General features: G+C 40.1%; 1 protein-coding gene across 1 annotated transcript; it reads right to left on the bottom strand.

Annotated features, from left to right (window-relative positions):
- Nucleotides 1–1,347: 1,347 nt before the first annotated feature.
- LOC146685495 (general transcription factor II-I repeat domain-containing protein 2-like) lies at nt 1,348–15,002 on the bottom strand. Its single transcript, XM_085442417.1, has 2 exons — nt 13,291–15,002; nt 1,348–1,507 (listed from the first exon to the last, which is right to left on the bottom strand). Exons 1-2 carry the CDS (start codon nt 15,000–15,002, stop codon nt 1,348–1,350), a joined length of 1,872 nt encoding a protein of 623 aa, XP_085298543.1.
- Between the last annotated feature and the right edge of the window lie 7,433 nt (nt 15,003–22,435).

Raw genomic sequence — 22,435 nt, forward strand, 5'->3', positions numbered from 1 at the left:
TGAAGTATTTTGAGTGCCAACTGAGTTTTCTGTTTTGAAAAACATTCATCCTGCTCACATGAAGCTGTGTTTGATAGGATACAGACTGTTGCCACAGGGAAATTGACTTTCTTCCACACAGGCCAAAGAACTAGGTTCTTTCAACTCTTCATTCTCCTGTAACTACTTCATCTGGGTTTCGCTATACCTTTTTCCTTCACCTGTCTAAGTGACAGGTAGCCACCTACCTGAGCCCATTCCCACTGTTTTGACATTCTGAAAGAGAAAGCAACTCAGCAACGCTGTTTGTCATCGCTGCAGCAGCAGGCCAACCCCTCAAGCCTTGTCACAGCGTTTGCAGCAGTAGCCCGGCACCCAAGCTCTTCATCAGTCTTCCCACATGGCCATGTTCGCTCTAAGGTTCTTGGTTGCTTGATGCCAAGTCCTAGCCTGCTTCCAGGGTAACCAGAAGCAGGACCCTGTCTGCTCCTGTACTGAGGATGAGGTAGGTGCTAGGTATAATAGGTCTGCTTCTGTAGCTGGTTCAATCTATGCCATGACTCCCAGAACCAACCCCAGACACTGGGGTTTGAGCCAGCAACATAGTAGACTGAGCACCCTGCACCCATTCCAGTTCCAAAGGTGAAGCCGACCAGGCCACAGCCCCAGCTTCCACGGTTGTTGGTTTGGCCTGCAAAAACGGAAAGTCCTGTGGATGTGCCTCAGCCAGGACTGATCTCTTTGCCAGTGTCTTCTTTTTTTGTGCCTGTCCCGTTTGGTTCTTTAGCCATCACAATTATTGTCTGAAGGCCAAGAAAGATGCCCAAAGTATTTACTTTACCAAATGGATCATCATGGTCCATTTGATTGACCTTTGTTATTATTATTTATTTATTTCATTTTATTTTCAGTTGCTACAGATGGGACAGGCATGACTGGGGGATAGGAAGGAAAGAAAGAAAGAAAGAAAGGGAAAGGAAAGGGAAGAAAAACAGGGGAAGGAGGACAGTGAGAAAGGGCACTTAGAAAAAAAATCCCGTGGATCAACTGTTGAGAGAAAAAAAAAGAGAAAACAAGCAAAAAAGAGAGCAACATTTTGCAGCACTCAAGACCGACAGCGCACAATGTGCTTTAAAGTAGCAACCAAGAACGGTGTAGCTTGTGTCTGTGAACACCCGTGTGTACACCTGTGTGGATGAGCGCGCTTATATTGAAAAGGTTTCTCCATGTAACGATCTGCTAGATGATGTGGGGAGCCATAGCCCTGGGTTGATCCACCAACTTTCTCATGATCATCCTCACCCCATGAGGCAAGATCTTGCATGGAGCTGCAGACCGAGGGCAAATGTCATTTCATATTTCCAGCGGTTAGGGCACGACCCCGCCCAGAGAGTAGACACTAGTGGTGCAGATGAAGATGGAGGCTTGGATGGAGCCTGAGTAACATGGGAGAGGTGGAGATGGATGGGGAGGAGGTGGGAGAATGACAGATGAGCAGTGGAAGTACGTAGAGTGGAAGTTGATCGGCCTGGTGGGCCCAAAAATGATTCAACTTGACCTGTGATTACAGCAATGAGCTTGACAGCGTGGGAAAGTGGAAGTGATGTACACCATACATTAGCCATCAAACACCTGGGAAGCAGATAGATGTTTGACTACAGAGATTTCCTATTGAATGTACGCATAAGTTTCAGTTACTGGAGACTGCATGCCCTGCTGAGCACGCCCAGCCTGAAGCTGAGCCTGCCTGCAGTTCTTTGTCATGTCATACTGACTGTTTGTATTGGTGTCTGCTCATTAGCTTTTCCTTTATTTATGTCCTTTGTTTACTGTTGAACTGCTGCTTCACCAAAATAAAGTTTTTTTTTTTCTGTTTATTTACTTCATTTGACAAGTCTGCATTTGGGTTCAGAAACAAACCCACCGCACCTCTTGACAAGAACCACAGGAAATGGACATTACACTCTAAAAAAATAAAATATGAGGCTTTATTTGTTGAGCTCACCTGGATTGCCTGTAATCTTTTTTTCATTCTTCATTTGACACATTAAAAAAAAAAAAAAAAAAAATCTTTCTGACAGTGCTCATAATCACTGGTGGAGAAAGTTTTTAGATATTATACGTTGTATATTAAGCCACAGTTTCAAACAACCAGCATTTGTACGAATAATTCATGTGCTCAGCACAGCTCTAAACACTCGCTTTCATTTTTACTGAGCGCAAATAACTTAGAAGTAATCAAAGTAACATTTGTTTCCAATTTATATGAAGCAAATGCAGTAATATTCTTTTTTTTTTTTTCCTATCTATATCATTTTTTTCATAAAATATTTTTTATTAAATATACCCCCATCCGCTCTATAAGTCTCTTGTAGTTCAAAGAACAGCTCACAAAGGCAGAAGAGGTGATGATGAAAAGAGGGAGGACAGGGAGGCTGGGGCTAGAAAGAGATAAGACTCTAGTTGTGTGCGTGTGTATGTGTGTGCACGTGCATGTCCTTGTGTGCCTGTATATGTGAGGACCAATGCTTCAGATGTTGTAAGTGGGGATGCTTTTGACAGACCTTCAAAGCAATGTTAGAAAACAGATTCTGAGTTGACAGGCTTAGACTCAATCAAGTTAGAATAAGGGGCACTTATTTGGGTCCACGTACAAGTAGAAGTACAAATATGTGTGTCGTGAAGAAATGGATGTTTGATGTTGTGTAATAGTTACACATAACTGAACTTCAGTTACACTTGATGTAACAATGACCTCTCTCAGAGCGATTTATATTTTATGATATAAATCAAGTAATAAAAACCTCCTTATTATATCACGTTTGATTGATGACTGTGTGCACATACTATGAAGGAATGCTGTGAGGACACTCTTCAGTCTTCATTTTTCTGGTTTCATTTTAATAGAGAGAGACAAAATATTAACCAAAAACTGAGAAAAAACACATTACATAAAAGTTACAGTTTGCATGGCACTGAATGAAATTACTTTTTAATCCTCAAACAAAATGTGACTCACTACTTAGTTGAGAAACCCTAGCAGTACTCAGCCTTTCTCTTCCTCCAAGCTTAATGATTCGAGTTGATGCCAAAGATTTTGGTTTTGACCACAGTACTTTCTCCGTCTCTAAATCAGAGACAGAAGTAATTTAATAATCTAAAAGTTCAAAGGTAAGCTGTAATGGGTCTAATTTGCTATTAATGTCAGCTTTTAATACCATACATTTCTCGAGACATCACAACTGATTTAAAAGCTATCGGTTTAAAATCAAGGACACACATACTAGTCAATTTTGTTTTTAACCCTTGCTTCGATATTAATGACTTAGAATCACCCAAGGTACACGGTACTTGCAATCAGCATACCAGCATCCCTGCTTTTTTCTCTATATAATGAAACACATTTGCCTGGAGGTGTATCAGAGAGTGTGGTGAAGCTCTTACCGTTCCAGCATGCAGTTGTTCTTCACGTGTGAAAACCTGGGCTCCCGGTGTGCATTGCAGCTAAACGTGAATGCTGTCATACAGAACTACATTCCCTCAACTCTCTGGGCAAGTAAAAAGGTCTTGAAGATATCAAAAGTAGTTCAGTGTCAGGGTGACATTCCGTTGCTCTTACTCTGAGCTGTCAGCATCACTTAACATTCACAAATATACAGATAGAACCACCTCTGCTTTTTCCTGAAGGGACTGTTCTGTTTGCCAAGGTAAAGGAAAAACCTTCCACCTGAACCTGTGAGCTGACAGTGTCTCAGTAACTTCACTGCATGAATGTGCCAAAGAAAATTCCCTTTTCAGTTTTAAATCTGAAACGGTAAAGTGATGAGGAAATGATGGAACAATATTAAGCTTCAATTATATTTCTTGTAGTCAGTGATGCATTGTTGCATACCTACAGCAAAAGCAGTTGATAATTAGGGGTGGGTTTTGATTATCGATTCATCGATTAAAATCGATTCTAGCTTGGATAACGTGATATCGATTCATTAAAATCTTGAATCGATTTTTTAACATAAATTTATTTTGCCCGAAATGCCAGAATCTCAGGTTAAACCTCACATTTTCAACCACCAAACAGCTAAAACAGTAAATGAGAGCAGGTACACGGATTCTGCACAAAGACGTAAACACAAAGCGCGGACCCGCCGAAACATCAGAATCAGTGAGATGTCACCTTTCTCACCCGACGGCACGGACACGATCGGCGCCTTTTTGCGCTCGATTCTGAGGCTGCAGGTTTTTATCTCTCTCCAAACAATATTGACTGAACCAGCAGCAAAAGAAGATCCAAACTACGCTTCACGTAAGCATCGTGTTAAGTGACGGCTGTGTGCAGACTCCAGAGACAAACGTAAACTGAAATAGCTTTAATGCTGAACTCAAACATAACATAACTGGGGAAAAATCAAAATAAACTTACACCGGTGGACTGACAGAACACACAGCTATAGGTAAACGGTAGATAGCAACACAGACACAAAGAAACACAGGGCTCAAATACACAGAGGGAGCAATCAGGGAATGGGTAACAGGAGGGAAACACAGCTGGGGCAAATCAGGCCTAACGAGACAAGGGGAAGCAAAACCAGACACATTAACATCAGACATGGACTTTCAAAGTAAAACAGGAAACCCATAACACAGACTGAACAAAAGACACAGACTCACATGCAGGCACTACAACAGAGGGAACAGAGACGTGGGACCAGGGCAGACACAGACACTGACTGGACACGGGGATATAGCAACTAAGGATACACAGAGACGCGAACTAGACAAAGGGATACAGCTGACAGGGGAGACAGAGCAACTAGAGAAGACAGTAGGGCTGAACGATTATGGAAAATAATCTAATTGCAATTTTTTGCCCCAATATTGCGATTGCGATGCGATATGCGATTATTTTTTAAGGTCTTTGTCTTCTGTATTATTAAACAAAGACAAGCAATACATCATATAGTATGGCCAATACTATATTACATTAATTTTAAACTGTTCTTTCCTGGAAGACAGACCTCTGTTATGATGACATGAGGTGATGCATGAATTGATGACTGACATTTTTATTTAACTTCTTCAATCACAACAGTATATTTGAACATACACAATAGTTTATTTTTAGCTTACAAACATCTGAGCATAAAGTGCTGACAAGGAACCCTGGTGTAAACATTAAAATGAAAGTCAGTACAATGTGCAGATTGCAGAAATATACATAAACAAAATCAGTGGCTTTACCACACTCAGTTTTTCGACATCTGTGAACTACTAGACAGTCATTCAATTAAAAAATAATATTAAATAAATAAAACTAATAAATAAAAAATACACACATCTTACTGATCTCTGCAGTCAGTAACATTACACATAAAGTGCAAACATAATAGCAATTGTATAAACACACACACAAACACGCCTTTAAAATTTAAAGGCGTGAAATTGGACGGTCTAGTTCTGATTAGCGTCACCGCTGTCTCGGTGGAGTTTAATAAACTCGGCCGTCTGCTTCTTGCTATCTAAAATATAACCAGACACTGGTGTAAATTCTCGACTGTCTCATACTTCTGTTTAATAAGTTTTCTGTTTGACGTTTAGTCAGCTGTGTGAAAACCAAGGAGGAACCCACCCGGGGGATTAATAAAGTTTTATTTTATCTAATCTAATAACTTTAATCTCAGCCAAACCGATTTACTCACGAACAAACAAAACACTGAAAAAAGCCCAACAATAACATTTTTAGGTTGTCTAAGTGACTTATATATTACGTTTAACCCGAGCAGCGAAACTCCGCGGTGATCTGAAAATGATGTGCCGGGAGTTGTGCCGTTCTCGGCCGCATCAGTAACCCTCGAGCTCCCGGCTAGCTGTCGAGCTGGTGGGTAGCAGACGCCTCTGAAAACGTCGAAGCACTTTTGCAAATATGGGATATCTTGATAAACCGAGCAGATATTTGATGTTTACACAGCTACTTTCTCGCCTGAAAATATGTTAAAAGTTTATTTTGTGACCCTGAAAGATTAGTATGAGTAATTTTAAAACTTAGTAGCGGCCGCCATTGCTGGAAACTGGAGTTTGGCTGGGCCGCGCTATGAATTCTGGGATATGGTAGTAATTTGGACAGCCTTCGGCTCGTCGCTGTGACGTAATCGGTCTACAAATGCGGCCTCAGGAGGATGCAGCCCATGAATTTGGACATGTCCAGAGTATAATCGCAGCCTTTGCGGTTAGAAAATTGCACTTGATCATGTCGCGATATTATCGCAAATGCGATATATCGTTCAGCCCTAGAAGACAGAGACATAAACCATAAGACAGAACTCAAAGAAACCAAAAACTAGAAATAATAAATAATAAACTCAAAAACCCTGGGTCAACGACCCAGGCATCCTAACACATCGTCATGAATTCCCTCTTACTTTTGCTGTTTTGCTTCCACCACGATAAAAATCACACTCCATGCAGAGCTCTCACTCTCTTTCTCTCTCTCTCTCTCTCTCTCTCTCTCTCTCTCTGTCAGTACTATACTTCAAGAACAATTTCCTGTCTAAATCTCTGTTTTCTGCGTTATTCGCATGCTTGTCACGCATCAGTCTACCATTGCTTGCAGCGCTGTCGGCCGCTGTTTGTTCCCTTTTACTTCCGAAAAGAAAGCCTCATTTCTGCTGTTCAATGCTGAACAAATGTAAACTTTAAATTATGGAAAATTGCAAAACGCTTAGCTGTGTCTCTAATAAAAGCTCTGTAGCTTTGCTCTGCTTCCCTTCAGCAGCATCAGGTAATGTTCATATGTTGATTAATGGTTTTCTTTCGTTTTTGATCAACTGCAGAATATTTTTATAAAATCCCAGGCCAGGAAAATCGCCTTCATGTTTTTCTGTGTTTTATCCTCAGTTACTTTGACACAAAAGCATCTGCTGTAATGCTTACACCTTTGATAAAGTCTCACAAGTGTCAGTTTTCTTTTTATAGATATAAAAATATGGAAATGTACTGATGCATGATCTGAATTATAATATTTCTGACTGTCTGAGGCAAAATTTCCCCAATTCTAATCGAATTGAATCAGGATCGAATCGATTCTAGAAATCAGTGACGATACCCAGCTCTATTGATAATAGTTGACTTCTTAACACCAAACAGGTCATTGGCAAACCACTTACACTTACAGTTAAGATTATAGTGCATGCTAGCCATTCGATTTTGAAAAAAAGCATTCATGGGCATTTTTCAGTTCTTTTTAACATCCCAAACGAAAATCCCAAACAGTAAAGGAATGAAATTCCAGAAATGCAGAAAAATATATGGAGAAACATTTAGGCACAGAAAATAGTACTACACAACAAAGGAGTAATAAAAACAGCTATTCATTTTAAGTCACACTGAGGGAAATCAAGGCAAGAGGATAAAAATGTGGGGAATAAAGAACAGGTAAAAGTAACAATGGGTAACAAAACTAGGAACAAGACACAGATAGAAATCACTGTGAAATAACCTAAACAGAGACAAACAAGCCTTGGCAAAACACAGAAAAACATCAGGAAGGCTAATAAACCCCAAGGATAAAAAATCTGAACAATACTAAACACGGAAGGTGTTTGCAAATTACAAAGGTAACAAGTAAAAAGGCTACAAATATTAAACTAAGAACTCTAAACAAAAAACCCCTCATAACAAAGACAAAAATTTTAAAAACTAATAGAATATAATTAATTCAATTCTATTTTATCTTATTTGTATAGAGCCAAATCACAGCAGCATATATTCCAAGGTGAAAACCCTATAATAGTAATTAGGAAACTGAAAACTCCAAGCAATGAATTAGAAATTCCTGAAATAAAGTAAAAAGGTAAAACATCAAATTTAGTATAACTCTGAAATGAAAAGTCAAAATATGTTAATTGTAAGGAAATTTAGCGTAAAATGTGAAATAAAGTCAAAGTTGAGGAATTGATGGATTTTGCATGTTTCTAAATCAATGTCTTTCCTGTTTATTTATGTTTATATTTAAAATTTTGTGATGTTGATACTGAAGAGGAAAACAGAAATCCTTCAACTTTCTGCTTCTGTAAGTGTCCATGAGAGTAAGTGTGTTTTCTATAGTGTTTAGAGATGCATGGAGCAGAGGCAGACTGGCTGACGTGACCTTGTCGCCTCCATCTGCAGTCACCCTCCATGTTTAGTCTGAACATATATTCAGCACAGTATGTATAGACACATATAGAATCACACAGACTGATTGCCAGCAGCACCGAGGCCTCCTCCTTCACCTCCATCTGTCTCCTCCACCACCCTCCATGTTTGACTGACAGTCAGGCTCAGGTGGAGATGAGGGGGTGATGAAAGGGGCAGAAAGGTAGAAAAGAGAAGGAGTCAAAAAGAGCAAAATCAAACTAGCTGACCTGAAGCTCACAAAACATTGAAACACATTATGTTAGCCCTACTGTCTGAAATGTGTTTTCTCATGCTTGTTTGTTTGTTTGTTTGTTTGTTTGTTTGTTTGTTTTGAGCTCCACATGGGCCTGTATTAACTGCAAACATTTCATTCGGTTTATGTTTTTAACGCTGCTCTTTGTCCTTCATCTGTAAATCCTTAAATACACAGTATAGTATTTGAAAATGTCTTTATTTATTTGGCCTTTAAATACAAGGATAAACAAAAACAAAAGAAACAAAACCATAAAGGACAGTACAAAACATCATATCGAATGGTGAAAGTTCTCACAAATCAAAAAGTAGTTCATTCTTTTCAAGCAATCAAGGTTTGTCAATGCTAAACAAAATGTTTAATACATATTGTGAATTTATGTCAACTCTGTGTGTTTCAATAAAAAAGGTTCTGTCCTATATCCTGTTGTTTGTTTATATTTTTATAACAAAATGAATTTCATTTACAAAAAATACATTGTCTCTTCACAGGTTTGTCTATGATCAGACTGTCTAAGAACAGTTCTTATATCTTATATTTGCTGATTTGATGAATGTTTAAAGAGAGTTTGCTGTTATTTTAGCTATATGCAGGTATCTTACTCAAGGTTTATGAAAAGACTCAATTATACAGTCTGTGATGTTTGAAATATCAAACTGCAAAGGAGGGATCATCACAACATTATAAACAATATACATGTTATGCTCCCATTGGGCTCAGTTTACTAAAAAACGAAAAACATGGCATCTAATTTCACTGCTATGTAGATGACTCCCACATTTACATGCCACTGACATGTAAATCCATGACTCCTCTAAAGGCTTTACTGGACTGTCAAGGGTAAACACATCGGTGGCTTTATGTTTTCTTATTTAAATGATGAGAAAATGATGAGAAAACACAAAAAAGGATAAATTTTTCCTTACTATTTTAGAAACTGGCACTTGATTAGTCATGAGTAGCTATAGGATAAATGAAAAAGGAAATGCAAAAGTTGAGTAAATTTGAGTAGTTGCTGAATAAAGAAGTTGAATAAAAATATCAAGGGGAAGGGCAAAAAATTGAAGATAAAATGGAAAACAAATCTAAAATGTGGAGCGCAACAGAGATGAAGGATGAAATAAGAGTAAAGAAGTAGAGAAAGATTAACACGGCGAGAAATCATCATAAAGGAATGAGAATACGAAGGATACAGAGTTGAAAATGTAAGAAGTGAGGGAGAGTGTTGGAGGTATATTTAGGAGAGTGACAGATTGTGTTCATGTGTTTGAATCTCTCCATCTCCATCTTTTTATCTGTCTGCTCCCATCAACACCTTTAATGATAGACAAGGAGGAAGAGAGGGAAAAAAGACTAAGAGGAGGCGGAAATATTTTCACTGTCGTCTGTCATCCCGAACTTCCTGTTTTTCTATTTTGATGGAGCTCCAGGTCAGTGTTTGGATCTTTTGGAGTGCAAACACAGTGGGAGGAGCAGAAGAAGTTTTAGATTGACTGTCCCTTTAAGAGCGCCTCTGACTGGATAAACAGATGGTGACAAATTGGTGCACGAAAGGTTACTTTGAAATGTCTATCCATTAGAACAGATGAAAACTGTGATGCAACCAGACACATCATCATAAGACTCAACTTGAAATGATTTTATCAATAAAAAAGGTTTCTGTTCAACCTATTTCATCAAATAGATGTGATTTGAAGAGAAAGTAATGAAGAGCAGTTTTCTATTAACATACTAGTGAATTTAGTTTCTCGGGGTCTTGTTCGCTAGTGATGGGAGAAGGGAGCTGGAGATCGACAGACGGATTGGGGCTGCAGCTGCAGTAATGCAGACGCTGCACCGGTCCATCGTGGTGAGGAGGGAGCTGAGTGTAAAAGCAAAGCTCTCAATTTACCGGTCGATCTACGTCCCTACCCTCACCTATGGCCACGAGCTGTGGGTAGTGACCGAAAGAACGAGATCGCGGATACAAGCGGCAGAAATGAGCTTCCTCCGAAGGGTGGCTGGCCTCTCCCTTAGAGATAGGGTGAGAAGTTCGGCCATCCGGGAGGGGGCTCAGAGTAGAGCTGCTCCACATCGAAAGGAGCCAGCTGAGGTGGTTTGGGCATCTGACAAGGATGCCCCCTGGGCGCCTCCTGGGTGAGGTGTTCCAGGCATGTCCCACCGGGAGTAGGCCCCGGGGCAGACCCAGGACACGCTGGAGAGATTATATCTCTCGGCTGGCCTGGGAACGCCTTGGTGTTCCCCCGGATAAGCTGGAGGAGGTGGCTGGGGAGAGGGAGGTCTGGGCCTCTTTGCTTAGGCTGCTGCCCCCGCGACCCGGCCCGGATAAAGCGGATGAGGATGGATGGATGAATTTAGCTTATGTCGGGGCTTGCTCATCTTGATCTTTCATCAGTCAAGCTGAGAAGTCTGTACAATATCATCATATTATATCAGATTTTTACAACACGTTTATCATGCTCAAAAACATGTATTTTATCCTCTCTTGCTTCTCTCACCCCAACCGGTCCCAGCAGGTGGTTGCCCCTCCCTGATTCTGCTGGAGATTTTTTCCTGTTAAAAGGGAGTTTTTCCTTCCCACTGTCACCAAAGTGCTTGCTCCTAGAGAGAGTCATATGATTGTTGGGTTTTTCTCTGTATGTATTATTCTAGGGTCTACCTTACAATATAAAGTGCCTTGAGGCGACTGTTGTGATTTGGCGCTGTATAAAAAAAACTGAATTGAAAAACAATATTTCATCTCTAAAACATTCTTAAATGCTGTCAGCCAACATCATCTTTGACTTCATTTATTGCCTTGTGGATCAAAACATTGAATATAAGGTCATAGTAAAAACTATTACCATAATATAAAAACAAACCCAATGAAATGTGTGTAGAAAATGTAAGCAGACTAGGCTGAAAAAGACTGATAATGATCATTTTTATTGTCATTATTTAAAGAACACAAGGTAAATAGAAAATATATAAGCTCAAATATTAGTGTGTATTGCAACTACCTTTCTCATATTGTTACTCATAATACTTTAAATTAAATGTCACATGTCTCAAACAACCTCTGAATACAGTATGGAAGTATACATGATGCTGTCCTTTGTATATTATCCGTGAAGTGAAGAAAAAAACACCCAGCTCAATAATAAAATTTAATGCATAGAAGTACTTCAATTGGTGATTATATGATTAATTCTGAATTTTCTTAGACATCTTTTATAAAATATAACTCTAATTAGTGTTTGTATATTGGAAACAGAGCATTTGTTTATTTTGTATTCCCTTTGGCACCATCTAGTGGTCATTGTGAATAGCAGTATTGTTGAGGAAGTGAGTTTGTGGAGAGAGCACAGGAAGGGTTCTCTTCTCACAGAGAAGACAGATTCTCAGTACAATAATCCTTTGAATCCTTCCTCTAAACCCCTCAAAAAACCCAAATTCATCTATAAGTCACTTGTTACTTTCAGTTATATTACCATGTTAGTTCCATTACTTTTCTGGGATTGAGTACTTTATCTCTGATCGTGGTTGTTGTTTGTTGACAACTACTGTTGTCAGCAAGTACTGTTAACAACTGTTTAACAAGTACTGTTAAAGCTGCTGAGCTGAAGTATTTGATTCTTTTAATGATATGGATTTTTTTGAATTTTTGCTTTTGTTTTCAGTTATACAAAAGCATACATATCTTTGCAATTACATTTTCCCAAATATAATACAACGGTCTGTTCACTGGAGGATATAATACTGACAAACATATTTAAACTAGAAAAAAAAGGCAAAGAGATAGTTAAAGCAAAAGCCAGCACACGCCTTGACAGGTCATCAAAGGGAACAAGAAACAAGGGAAGAACAGAGTATAGGTAATGACTACAATTCATAGAGAGGTTGTTAAACCTGGAGTTTTCTACTGGAACAATTTTCGATGCAAGTTCCCTAATCCTAATTTAAATTAAAATTAAATTTAATGTAGGGCTGTCCACCTACTAAAATGTTAATTGTGAGGCTCAGATGGAACAGCGGACATGTGCTTGGTGGATGTCTTCACATTAAGTGGGTGACAGGAGAAAGAGATCTAGCCTACATTATCTGTAACCAGTGTGAAGTGAATGCATTTAAGTTGAGCAACTAAAATGATTACAGATATAATATAAATCTTAAAGATGAAAAAATGATAGTAGCTAACAAGATGTCACACACTGGTTTCTTTTTGTGTGTGTCTCCACATGTGTGTGATTCAGAAAAGTACTGACAGGTGTCACAATCCAGGAGGTGAAAGAGGCACTAAACTGAAATGTCATTTGTGAAACCAGTACAGGGTGAGACACCAGTCACTTTGTGTTATTCTGATTTGTCACTAGTTCTTTTTTTTTTTCCTCTTGTGAGCATGTAAACAAGTTCTTCCCCAACATTCCTCTCCCAAAACTGCCAACAGCCACATACTATCTAAGAAGGTAAAATGTACCAAAATGATATCCAAAAACCCCCAAATAAGCAATCAAACCGGGAGAGAGAAGAAAGAGGAAACAACAGCAGGCAGTGTAACCCAGAGAACCAAAGACCCACAGTGAAGATCAAGATTGAGCCGGAATGTACAACAGCATCTAGAACTAGAAAACATCCAGGGAGGCTTCCACCAAAGCCCCAAGGCATGCACCAAGGCCTAATTCAGGGGTGCTCACACTTTTTCCGCATGTGAGCTACTTATAAAATGACCAAGTCAACATGATCTACCCACTACAAAAATCCAAAACATATACTTATTTATAAATATATTGAGGATTCTTTATATCTACAATGTATATACATGCATAACCGCAATATCCAATATTTCACAACACAATTAACAATGTAAATTTTTTGTCATTACCTGAGTTTACTCTGATGACTTGCACTGAATTGAATCAGCCAGGGATGCATAGTCCGGACAGTAGCTGCTGACGGCCAGCCTCAAACACACTTCCAAATGTTCATCAGTCATGGTGGAACGGTACTTGGACTTAATGATGTTCATGTGGGAAAATGATGACTCACATAAATAAGTGGAGCCGAATAATGCAGTCAAAGAGGCAGCACATTTCCTCATGTTGGGGTACTTTACTTCTGTGAGTAAGTTCCAGAACTGTCCATGATCTCTGGACTTCAGCTCAATGTCGGCTTGTAGTGTCAAAATCTCATCTTCCACTCCAGAAGAGTTCAGGTGAAATAGTTTTGCAATTTTTGATGCGAGTGAATCGACATCAGCATCTTCCCGAAAAGGATAGCACATGAAGGTAGCGACTGGCTCGAGCAAAGAAAAGTCTTGAAAGCGTTTGTCAAACTCTGACAGACAATTGTCAATCTGCTCTGTGTAGCGTGCACTGTCAAGTTGCAAACAGGCCATCCCCTGCATCTCCAGCTCTGACGCCAGGTTTTGAAAGTTTATCAAATCATGGCGCTGCAGCTTTAAAGAGAGATGTTGCATCTTTCGTTTGAAAGCATTAACTGAGCTGATCATGTTGATCACTGTTTTGTCTTTTCCTTGCAGCTGTATATTAAGGTCATTCAACATGTTTGTCAGATCGGTTAAAAATGCCAAGTCTAACAGCCACTGACCGTCATTAAGTTGCATGTATTCTGCTTGTCCAGCTACACGGAAAAACTCCTTAATCTCCGGACAGAGCTCTCGAAATCTTTGCAGGAATTTCCCTCGACTAAGCCACCTCACGTCAGTGTGTAGCAACAACTCAGAGTGGTCGCAGTCAGCCTTCTCCAGATGTGCACGAAATAACCGTCTTTGAAGAGATCTGGCGCGAATAGAACAGGCGATCTTCGTTGCAACATTCATGATCTCCTTCATGTTGAGCATTTTAGCGCATAACGCTTGTTGGTGGATTATGCAATGGTAATTTAGGAAGTCCGGGAAAGCATCGTCCTGCCTGCACTTGGCAATAAATCCATTCAAGCGGCCAACCATTGCGGGTGCTCCATCTGTGGTAATAGACACCAATTTGTACACTGGGAGCTGGGTTTTCTCGATAAAGTTTTTGAACGACTGAAATATGTCCTCTCCTCGCGTCTGTTCTTTCATGGGCAGGACTGTTAATAGCTCTTCTTTTGCAGTGATATCAGTAAACACCATACGAATGAAAATGCACACCTGGGCTGTGTCACTCACGTCCGTAGATTCGTCCAACTGCAGTGAGAAACACTGGCAATCTCCGATGTCCTTCCAAAGTTGCTGGGTTAAATCCTCCGCCATGGCTTCACAGCGCCGTGTAACTGTACTTCTTGACAGCTGGAGAGCTTTGATCGAAGATGTTATTTCTGCCTTATTTTTAAAGTCTCGGAACAATGAGTCAGCTGCTTCAACGAATGCCTCTTTTACCATCTCTCCATCTTGAAAAGACTTCTTGTTTTTAACGATGATGTGACTCACCCGGAACGATGCTTCGGTGGCGGCTTTCGCTTTTGAAGTTTGTTGTGTGAAAAATGACTGCTGTCCGGACAACTGGGATTTTAGTTCCTTCACCTTTTTCTTTCTTAGCTCGCTTTTCGGCGGGAATGTAGTGTCGTATTTTCCGTGAACAGTTCGAAAATGCCGCTCCACATTTCCCTTCTTTGGCATTGCGATGGCAGCCTGGCAGATGAGGCAAACGCACTTAGAAAATGACATCGTGAAAAAAAAGTCTTCCTCCCATTCCGTATGAAAGTGATACGTTTTTGTCTTCTTACTTGGTCCAGCTCCCTCACTCATTTTTAACCCTTTCTTAGGTTTAGAAAAAACCGAGAGCTAAAAATTGGAGTTAACTCGCTGACTAGCTTGTCAGTTTTACTACACTTCGCGCCGCTGTTTGCACATGCGCAGCGACCTAAGCGTCAGAAAAAAATCCAATGTCATCTGACTGGCTTCCCTGTATCAATCAAGTGACGGGATGGATGATAGGCTGGCATCTATTTTTTTAATGCCATGCGATCTACCAATACTACCTTTGCGATCGACTGGTCGATCGCGATCGACGTATTGAGCACCCCTGGCCTAATTGAAGCCAGAGAGCTCATTGTGAATCCATCCATGCAACACAAACAGCCAATAACAAGAGCCCATAGCACCATAAGAGTCACAGGACAGGAAAAAGACTCTAGGAAGGACACCAACCAGCACAAACAGGGTACCAACGCACCACCCTAGTGGCACGGTGTGACCAAGCCACACTGGGTGAGCTGCACACCAACTCCAGAGGGACAAATGTAGGAGACAAGCATCGGGCCCGCCAGGAGGACCCCAGGCACACACCGTGCAGGCCAGTGCAGCACGGGGAGGCAGAAGAGATAGGGAAAAACATAACTGGCAGGATCCACCAACCCCCACTCATCTTCTGCCACACTGCCCCAAACCTCCAGCATGGACCCTGCCCAATCAGATGCCACAGTACTGGGCATGCAGCACTACTGGCACCCAACACACCACTGCACACCATTCTCCCATGGAGCCACCAGGAGAAGCACATCAGTCCAGGCCCTCCCGCTGAGAATGACAGAGGACCAGACCCCAAGAGGACGAACCCCACCATGATGAAGAGAGAAACAGTAGGAGGTGAACAACGAAACATACTAACAGCACAACCCCACCCCCCAGGACATTTATATCAACCATACTCCGTGTATTTTTTTCTCTATAATCTACAGTATAAACAATTTATTTAGGTATGTCTCCTAATTCCGTGATTGGGGAACATCTGTAGAATAATCTAAGTGAGGGGTGCCAATAATATTACTGCCAGGCAACTCAACCTGCAATATGCAATACCATTCTAGCCCACCTCCAATGTCTCTAGTGAATCTTGTTGTATTCTATGTAATTATTAACGACATCCTGTACAGATGAGTGCTAAGCTTGTGCTGTGTATTAAAAGAAGCACAATCCCACTTGGTAGGAGACCTGGGTGAAAATGGCCCCCGCCACCCCCAACGTCAACCCAACCCCATTCACAGCCATCCCACTCCACTGATCCAGCACCCAAGGGATGTCATAGCCGTAAGCCGTAAGCAGCCCAGATCTCAGGGATCCACATCCACAGTGGGGCAGAAACTATAGGGACAGGAAACCATTGAAAGTGCAGAGGGCACTAAAACTTCCACATTCACCCACTGGTTTCATTAGTCCAGTTCTGAAGGTTTTTGAAGTGTTTGCTCTTTCACGATCTTGGCTGCAAAAAACACCTACCCATTGGCTAAAGACTTTTAATTGACAACTTGTTAGCATTGTTAGTGGGGGGTTAGATGCTATAACTCATCCTCCATTTAAAATGATGAAGGTTTACAAAACAGACTTAATAGACTCATAAACTCAACAAGAAAGTATTTATAGAGGTCTTGATACATTCTCAATCATCCAGGAAAATAAATCTCCAAAAGTTGATTCTGTTCATCTGGACGTAGCGTTTTGTGGGAGAAACGTTTCGTCACTCATCCAAGTGACTTCTTCAGTCTCAGCTGACTGCAGGTTTCCCCAATCTTATAAACAGTACATTTGCATAATGACTGAAACCAGCCCACTGAAGGAACAATGGGCTGGGAGGTCAGTTCTTTAATCTTAATTATGCAAACTCTCACGACATTACTCATTCCATCAGTAATGGGGGACATCTAAAAGCTGACGTGTACCGGAAACCTACACATACGGATCAGTATTTAAGGTTTGACTCTCATCATCCACTGGAGCACAAACTGGGTGTCATTAAGACGCTACAACACAGAGCGAACACCATCCCCACTGACACAGCGGCCAGGGAGGCAGAAGAACAGCACATGAAGAAGGACCTGAGTAAATGTGGTTATCCCAGCTGGACTTTTGTCAAAGCTGGAAAGGCACCTAAAGAACACTCCAGCCGATCCAGGAGAGAAGGACAATCGCTGCCCAAGCGAAAACCTGTAGTGATATGTGTCAGGAGTATCAGAGCAGTTAAGACGCATTTTTTCAAAACACCAGGTCTCTGTGGCTTTTAAACCCCAAAACATGCTGCGCCAAAAATTGGTCCACCCCAAGGATCGGGTCCGCCAACACAAACAGAGTAACATAGTGTACGCTGTTAAGTGCCAGGAGGATTGCCAGGATTTATACATCGGGGAAACCAAACAACCTCTGGCGAAGCAGATGGCACAACACAGAAGAACTACCTTGTCAGGCCAGGACTCTGCAGTCTATTTACACCTACAGGCCAGTGGACACTCAAGGATGAGGATGTACACATCCTGGACAGGGAGGAACGCTGGTTTGAGGGCAGAGTCAAGGAGGCCATTTACATGAAAAGGGAAAGACCATCTCCTAATCGAGGAGGAGGCCTAAGGGTACATCTTTCGCCATCTTACAATGCTGTGATTGCAGCCATTCCCCAAATCTCTGTGAATGGTACTCATGGCCATTGATCAGTAGTCTTTGTTCAGTGGGTTTTGGTCAGTGGTTGTTGATCAATGGTCATGAGAATTTGCATAATTAAGATTAAAGAACTGACCTCCCAGCCCATTGTTCCTTCAGTGGGCTGGTTTCAGTCATTATGCAAATGTACTGTTTATAAGATTGAAACCTGCAGTCAGCTGAGACTGAAGAAGTCACTTGGATGAGAGACGAAACGTTTCTCCCACAAAACGCTACATCCAGATGAACAGAATCAACTTTTGGAGATTTATAGAGGTGAAGTCAGAAAGTTGTTTTTCTATAGACTTCTATAAGACCAAAGGCTTTTTGCACAGGTTTGGCCATTTGGTGGCCTAACGATACAGGATACTGGTTTTGGAGAGTTTGCCCATTGACTAAATTTTTCCTGCAGACCTCCATGTTTTATAATGTCTAAAATTGTAAACCACTGATGTAGTTACCTTTAGAGGTGGGGGGATGGATGTCGTATCATATATCAATGGTATTGGATTGAGACTAGTGGGATAAGATCGATGCTTTGTTCTTTAACTTATGTAGCCCACAGAATTGTGTTGAATTATTTGCGGGAAATGAATAAACATGCGTTATTTATTTGAAATAAATTATTTGTCTAAACAAACAATCCCTGAAAAATCTGCAGGTGTTCAGAAAGCTGCTTCTGACTTAATCTTCTAAGTGTTCTCATGTCAAATTGCTGCATTGAATCCCGAGTTAATTTAAAGATTCTGGTTCTGACTTTCAGAGTTCTTGGCCACGCACCAGCTTACATCAGTGAACAGCCATATGTCCCTAGTAGGTCCCTGAGATCATTTAATCATGTCATGGATCTAAAACTGCAGGGCTTTTCATTAGCTATATCTTTCTTTTTAACTTTAATTTACTTTTGTTGTCCTGTTGTACTCTGCACAAATAATAGGTACAAAGTGTGAAGTTAGCAATTCTCACAGAGCTGCAAAAATAACAGTGAACACCAGGTCAAAACAAAACTATCCTCTAATAAGCAGACACGGCATCCATTTTCATGTGGGAAAATACTTGAAGAAGTATTTCCCCACATGATGAACAGTTATTTTAAAGGTTCAAATCAAAACAAAAACATAATTTTTCTTTTCTCTATGATCCCTGTCATAATCCAGAAACCTCAGAGAAAGCTTCACAAATCTAACAGAAACTTTCTGTATGACTCAACACCAGCAGGAATCCATGGGAAAAATCTATTTTTGTTTCATTTGGCTCAAGTAACCTATTAAAGGGAGTAGAGTATGAGGGCGATTTATTAACTGTGTGTTTCAACAGCCTCACCTAAACTCTCACTGGACAGGCTTTTATTGCGAAACTTGTGATTATAAGGCAAACTATTTATTACAACATGGAGAACACTGTGTTTTTGAGCGGCCCCATTTCTGTGCTCTGTGAAATCGATCACTGATAATACTGCTTGCCCCATCTTCCTCCACAAGACCCACAGTGTTTATTTCCTGCAGCTGACATTGGATCAGCAGCAGCAGCAGGATTATCCGAGGCCTCAGAGCACACTGAAGCTCTTTGTGTGCAAATCCAAATATCACTTTGCCTCCTCAGTTACCAGATGACTTCACTAATCTGCTGTTAAGTGGTTAAGTAGCTTTGCTAGCTCTGAAGTCTACACTGAATGGAGTTATCAGAATACGAGTAATATCTGTCACGCTGGTGGCAATCAGCTCTTTTCTTGTTAACACAACTTTTATACCCTGCTGTAGAAGTCAGGTTCAGCATGCATTATGTTCTCTTACACTGAAAAGTAGATCACAAAACATTTTCAACTGGCTTTTAAGTTAGCTTTAGAGCTACTTTTTTTTGTTTCGGTATTGCTGAAAATTGCAATGATTTGTAAACATGGGGAAAGGGGGGTTAGAATGATCCAGAACAGCACTCCAGCACCTTGGGAAATTAAGTCTACCAGGGAGGTTAATGAATAATATTGTCAAAATAGGTAATTTTTTTGTGATGGCATGGATATACTCACTTTGTAATCTAGGTCTATTACAAAGGAGAGCTGGATAGTGTAGCGGTACACACTTTTGGAGCAAGTTGCAAGTTCGATTTCCACCTAGTATCCAGCAAGGGTCCTGGCTAGACCCCCCCATGCTAAAACCAAGCCCTAGAATGGTGCTGCCATGTCTGTAACCTGCCCGCAGCTAAAAAACAAGCATTTCACTGCATGTTGAACTGTGTATCTGACAAATAAAATTTGAAAAAAATGCATCTTTTTAAGCATCTCATAAAAATATCACCACATAATAGGGTTGTACCATTATCAGATCATATCCACAATAACACTGTCATCAATTTTTTACATGCTATAAAAATATCATATCGAAATATCATTACTATAACAACACCATGCCTTTATGTTTCCTACACAACAAAAAGACAATGTTGCATGTTGTATAAAGCGCTTTGAGTGCTCCGGGAGAGTAGAAAAGCGCTATATAAGAATCAGTCCATTTACCATTTACAGTCCTGGGTATGTCAGAGAGCCACATGTCAGCCTGCCACCCTGAAATGTGCTTCACCACTTGAGACAGAAACACAGTCAACTATGAGCCCGCTACACAATCGAGCACCACTTGAGCACTTGCTAGCTGGACCTGCTAGGTATATATGCTAGCTACTTTTGCTAGCTGCGCTCCATTTGAGATAAAGAAAAAACAGTGAATGGAAAAGACTGATGTATTTACACCGTGGAAAAGCAGGACTTTTTGCAGCTGGTTGAAAAGCTAAACCCAACATCCCAGGTGATTATATTATATTATTATCAATCTTACTATATGACAATATTCAGCAGGGTACTGAAGAATTACAAAGTTGCTTTAGTTATTGTTATTGTACAATGTTAAGCAGTTATTTTATACTTAAAATGCCGGGGGGCTGCCTAAGCTACTTCTGTGTTTACAGTTGACTTATTCTGGCCGACTGGATATGATCCTTAGTGGCATGCAAATTAATTTATAACTTCCTTGGTTGGTATTCTCTCTCTCTCCGTTAAAATTAAACTACCATAAAAATGAGAGACTTCATTTGCTTGGAAGTGAGTAAACTTGTAACTTCAATTATTCCCACCACTACCTTGCTGAGCCGCTGCTTTTGCTCTGAATGCTGCTGCGTCCACCTTGCTTCAGTAGATTCACACTTGAAATCAGGACATTTGTCATCAGTGACAGTAGCTCAGTGGAAAAGAAAAATGGAAAAATGCCCTTCATTTACTTGTGTAAGCTTACTAAGTATAAAGTTCGTGGACTAAAAAAGAATTAGTAACATTAAGAGATGGCGAAAGCAGAAAGCGAACATGAGAAGAGAGATTATTTTCAAATGTAAGGACTGCTCAGCAAGTGAAATTTGCTAAATTGGGAATGTAACTTTACTGTCAAAATTCATTTTAAAGTTTTTAATGATATATCATCCAAATACAATGTATTGTTGAATTATTTAACTGTGAAATGCTTTGCAAAATGAACTGAAGTATTCAAATTTTGTATTATTCAAAAATACTTTTTTACTCATTTTTCTGACAACATAGTATTTTATTCTATTGGATATAGTATTGCTATCCTATCCTATTCCAGTGTTTTTCTTCATTTTTGCTACTGTAACTTTGCACTGTTCACTTTCTGCTGTGACACAACAAATTTCCCTTGTGTGGGACTAATAAAGGTTATCTTATCTTATCTTAATACTGCAAACTAAATTGATTAGCTTGCAGTATTGTAGTGAATTTTACAATGATGCACTACTTGTCTGATAGAGGAATACAGCAGAAATGGTATACATCGTCAATGTTAAGTTACATGAAGGGTAAATGTAGTGATGACACTGATTCAGCGTTCAACCTTTTATACTAGCTTTATTGCATCTAGGGGTTGGAAAATATTCCTCGTAAAACATCTGGTTATATTTTGTTGAATTCCGTTGGCTAAACCCACAAAGAGAAATGAATGCTTCAAAGCAAAGGTCAGCTGATCACAACTTCATAAATTTTATGTGAATTATGTCTAGTTAATTCATTTCCCCACACAGTGCATCACTACACCTACTAAGACCCACTTTAACCCCTATTTGTAAGTGCACAGAATTGCAATTTACTACTCACTGCTGAGTGAACTATTGGTTGCCCGTGTTAGGAGTGGTGGTTTTAGACAGAACTAATATGTATGGTATATTTTTTCTACAAAATTATTCATTCATGTAGTAACATGAGTACTTGAAATTACACTTTACACCACACCTCAGTGTATATTCACTGATTAGCACTTAGTGTTTTTGCATGTTTGTGTCTGCTTTCTTTGTGCATTTCCACCGTCTTTGTCATTGTACTGTGTGCCTGTGTGTGTATGACCCCCAGTGTAGGAATAACAACATTATACTAACTGTCTCATTAATCAAACATGGAGCGGTCTTCCTCTCAGACATTAGCGCTCAATTAGCTAGTAATCTGGTGGCCACTCAGCTCTAATCAGTTCCCTGCTGTATTTAGTGGCCCATCCTACGTGTTCAACCACCACACCTAACAATAAAGTGATGGAAAATGAAAAAATTGTGTCTAATGACTGCAAAGGAAAGAAATAATGTTAATTAAGTTTTCA

Source organism: Copadichromis virginalis, linkage group LG19 (assembly GCF_057382275.1).
Source record: "Copadichromis virginalis isolate Kocher_CV1m ecotype Utaka linkage group LG19, C_Virginalis_male_GT1.1, whole genome shotgun sequence".
NCBI lineage: Eukaryota > Metazoa > Chordata > Actinopteri > Cichliformes > Cichlidae > Copadichromis > Copadichromis virginalis.

Coding starts and splice junctions, on each gene's coding strand:
- LOC146685495 (XM_085442417.1), bottom strand. CDS start 15,002: ATGCCAAAGAAGGGAAATGTGGAGCGGCATTTTCGAACTGTTCACGGA. Junction 1,508..13,290: donor TCCCTGGCTGATTCAATTCA/GTGCAAGTCATC, acceptor TGGGCCCACCAG/GCCGATCAACTTCCACTCTA.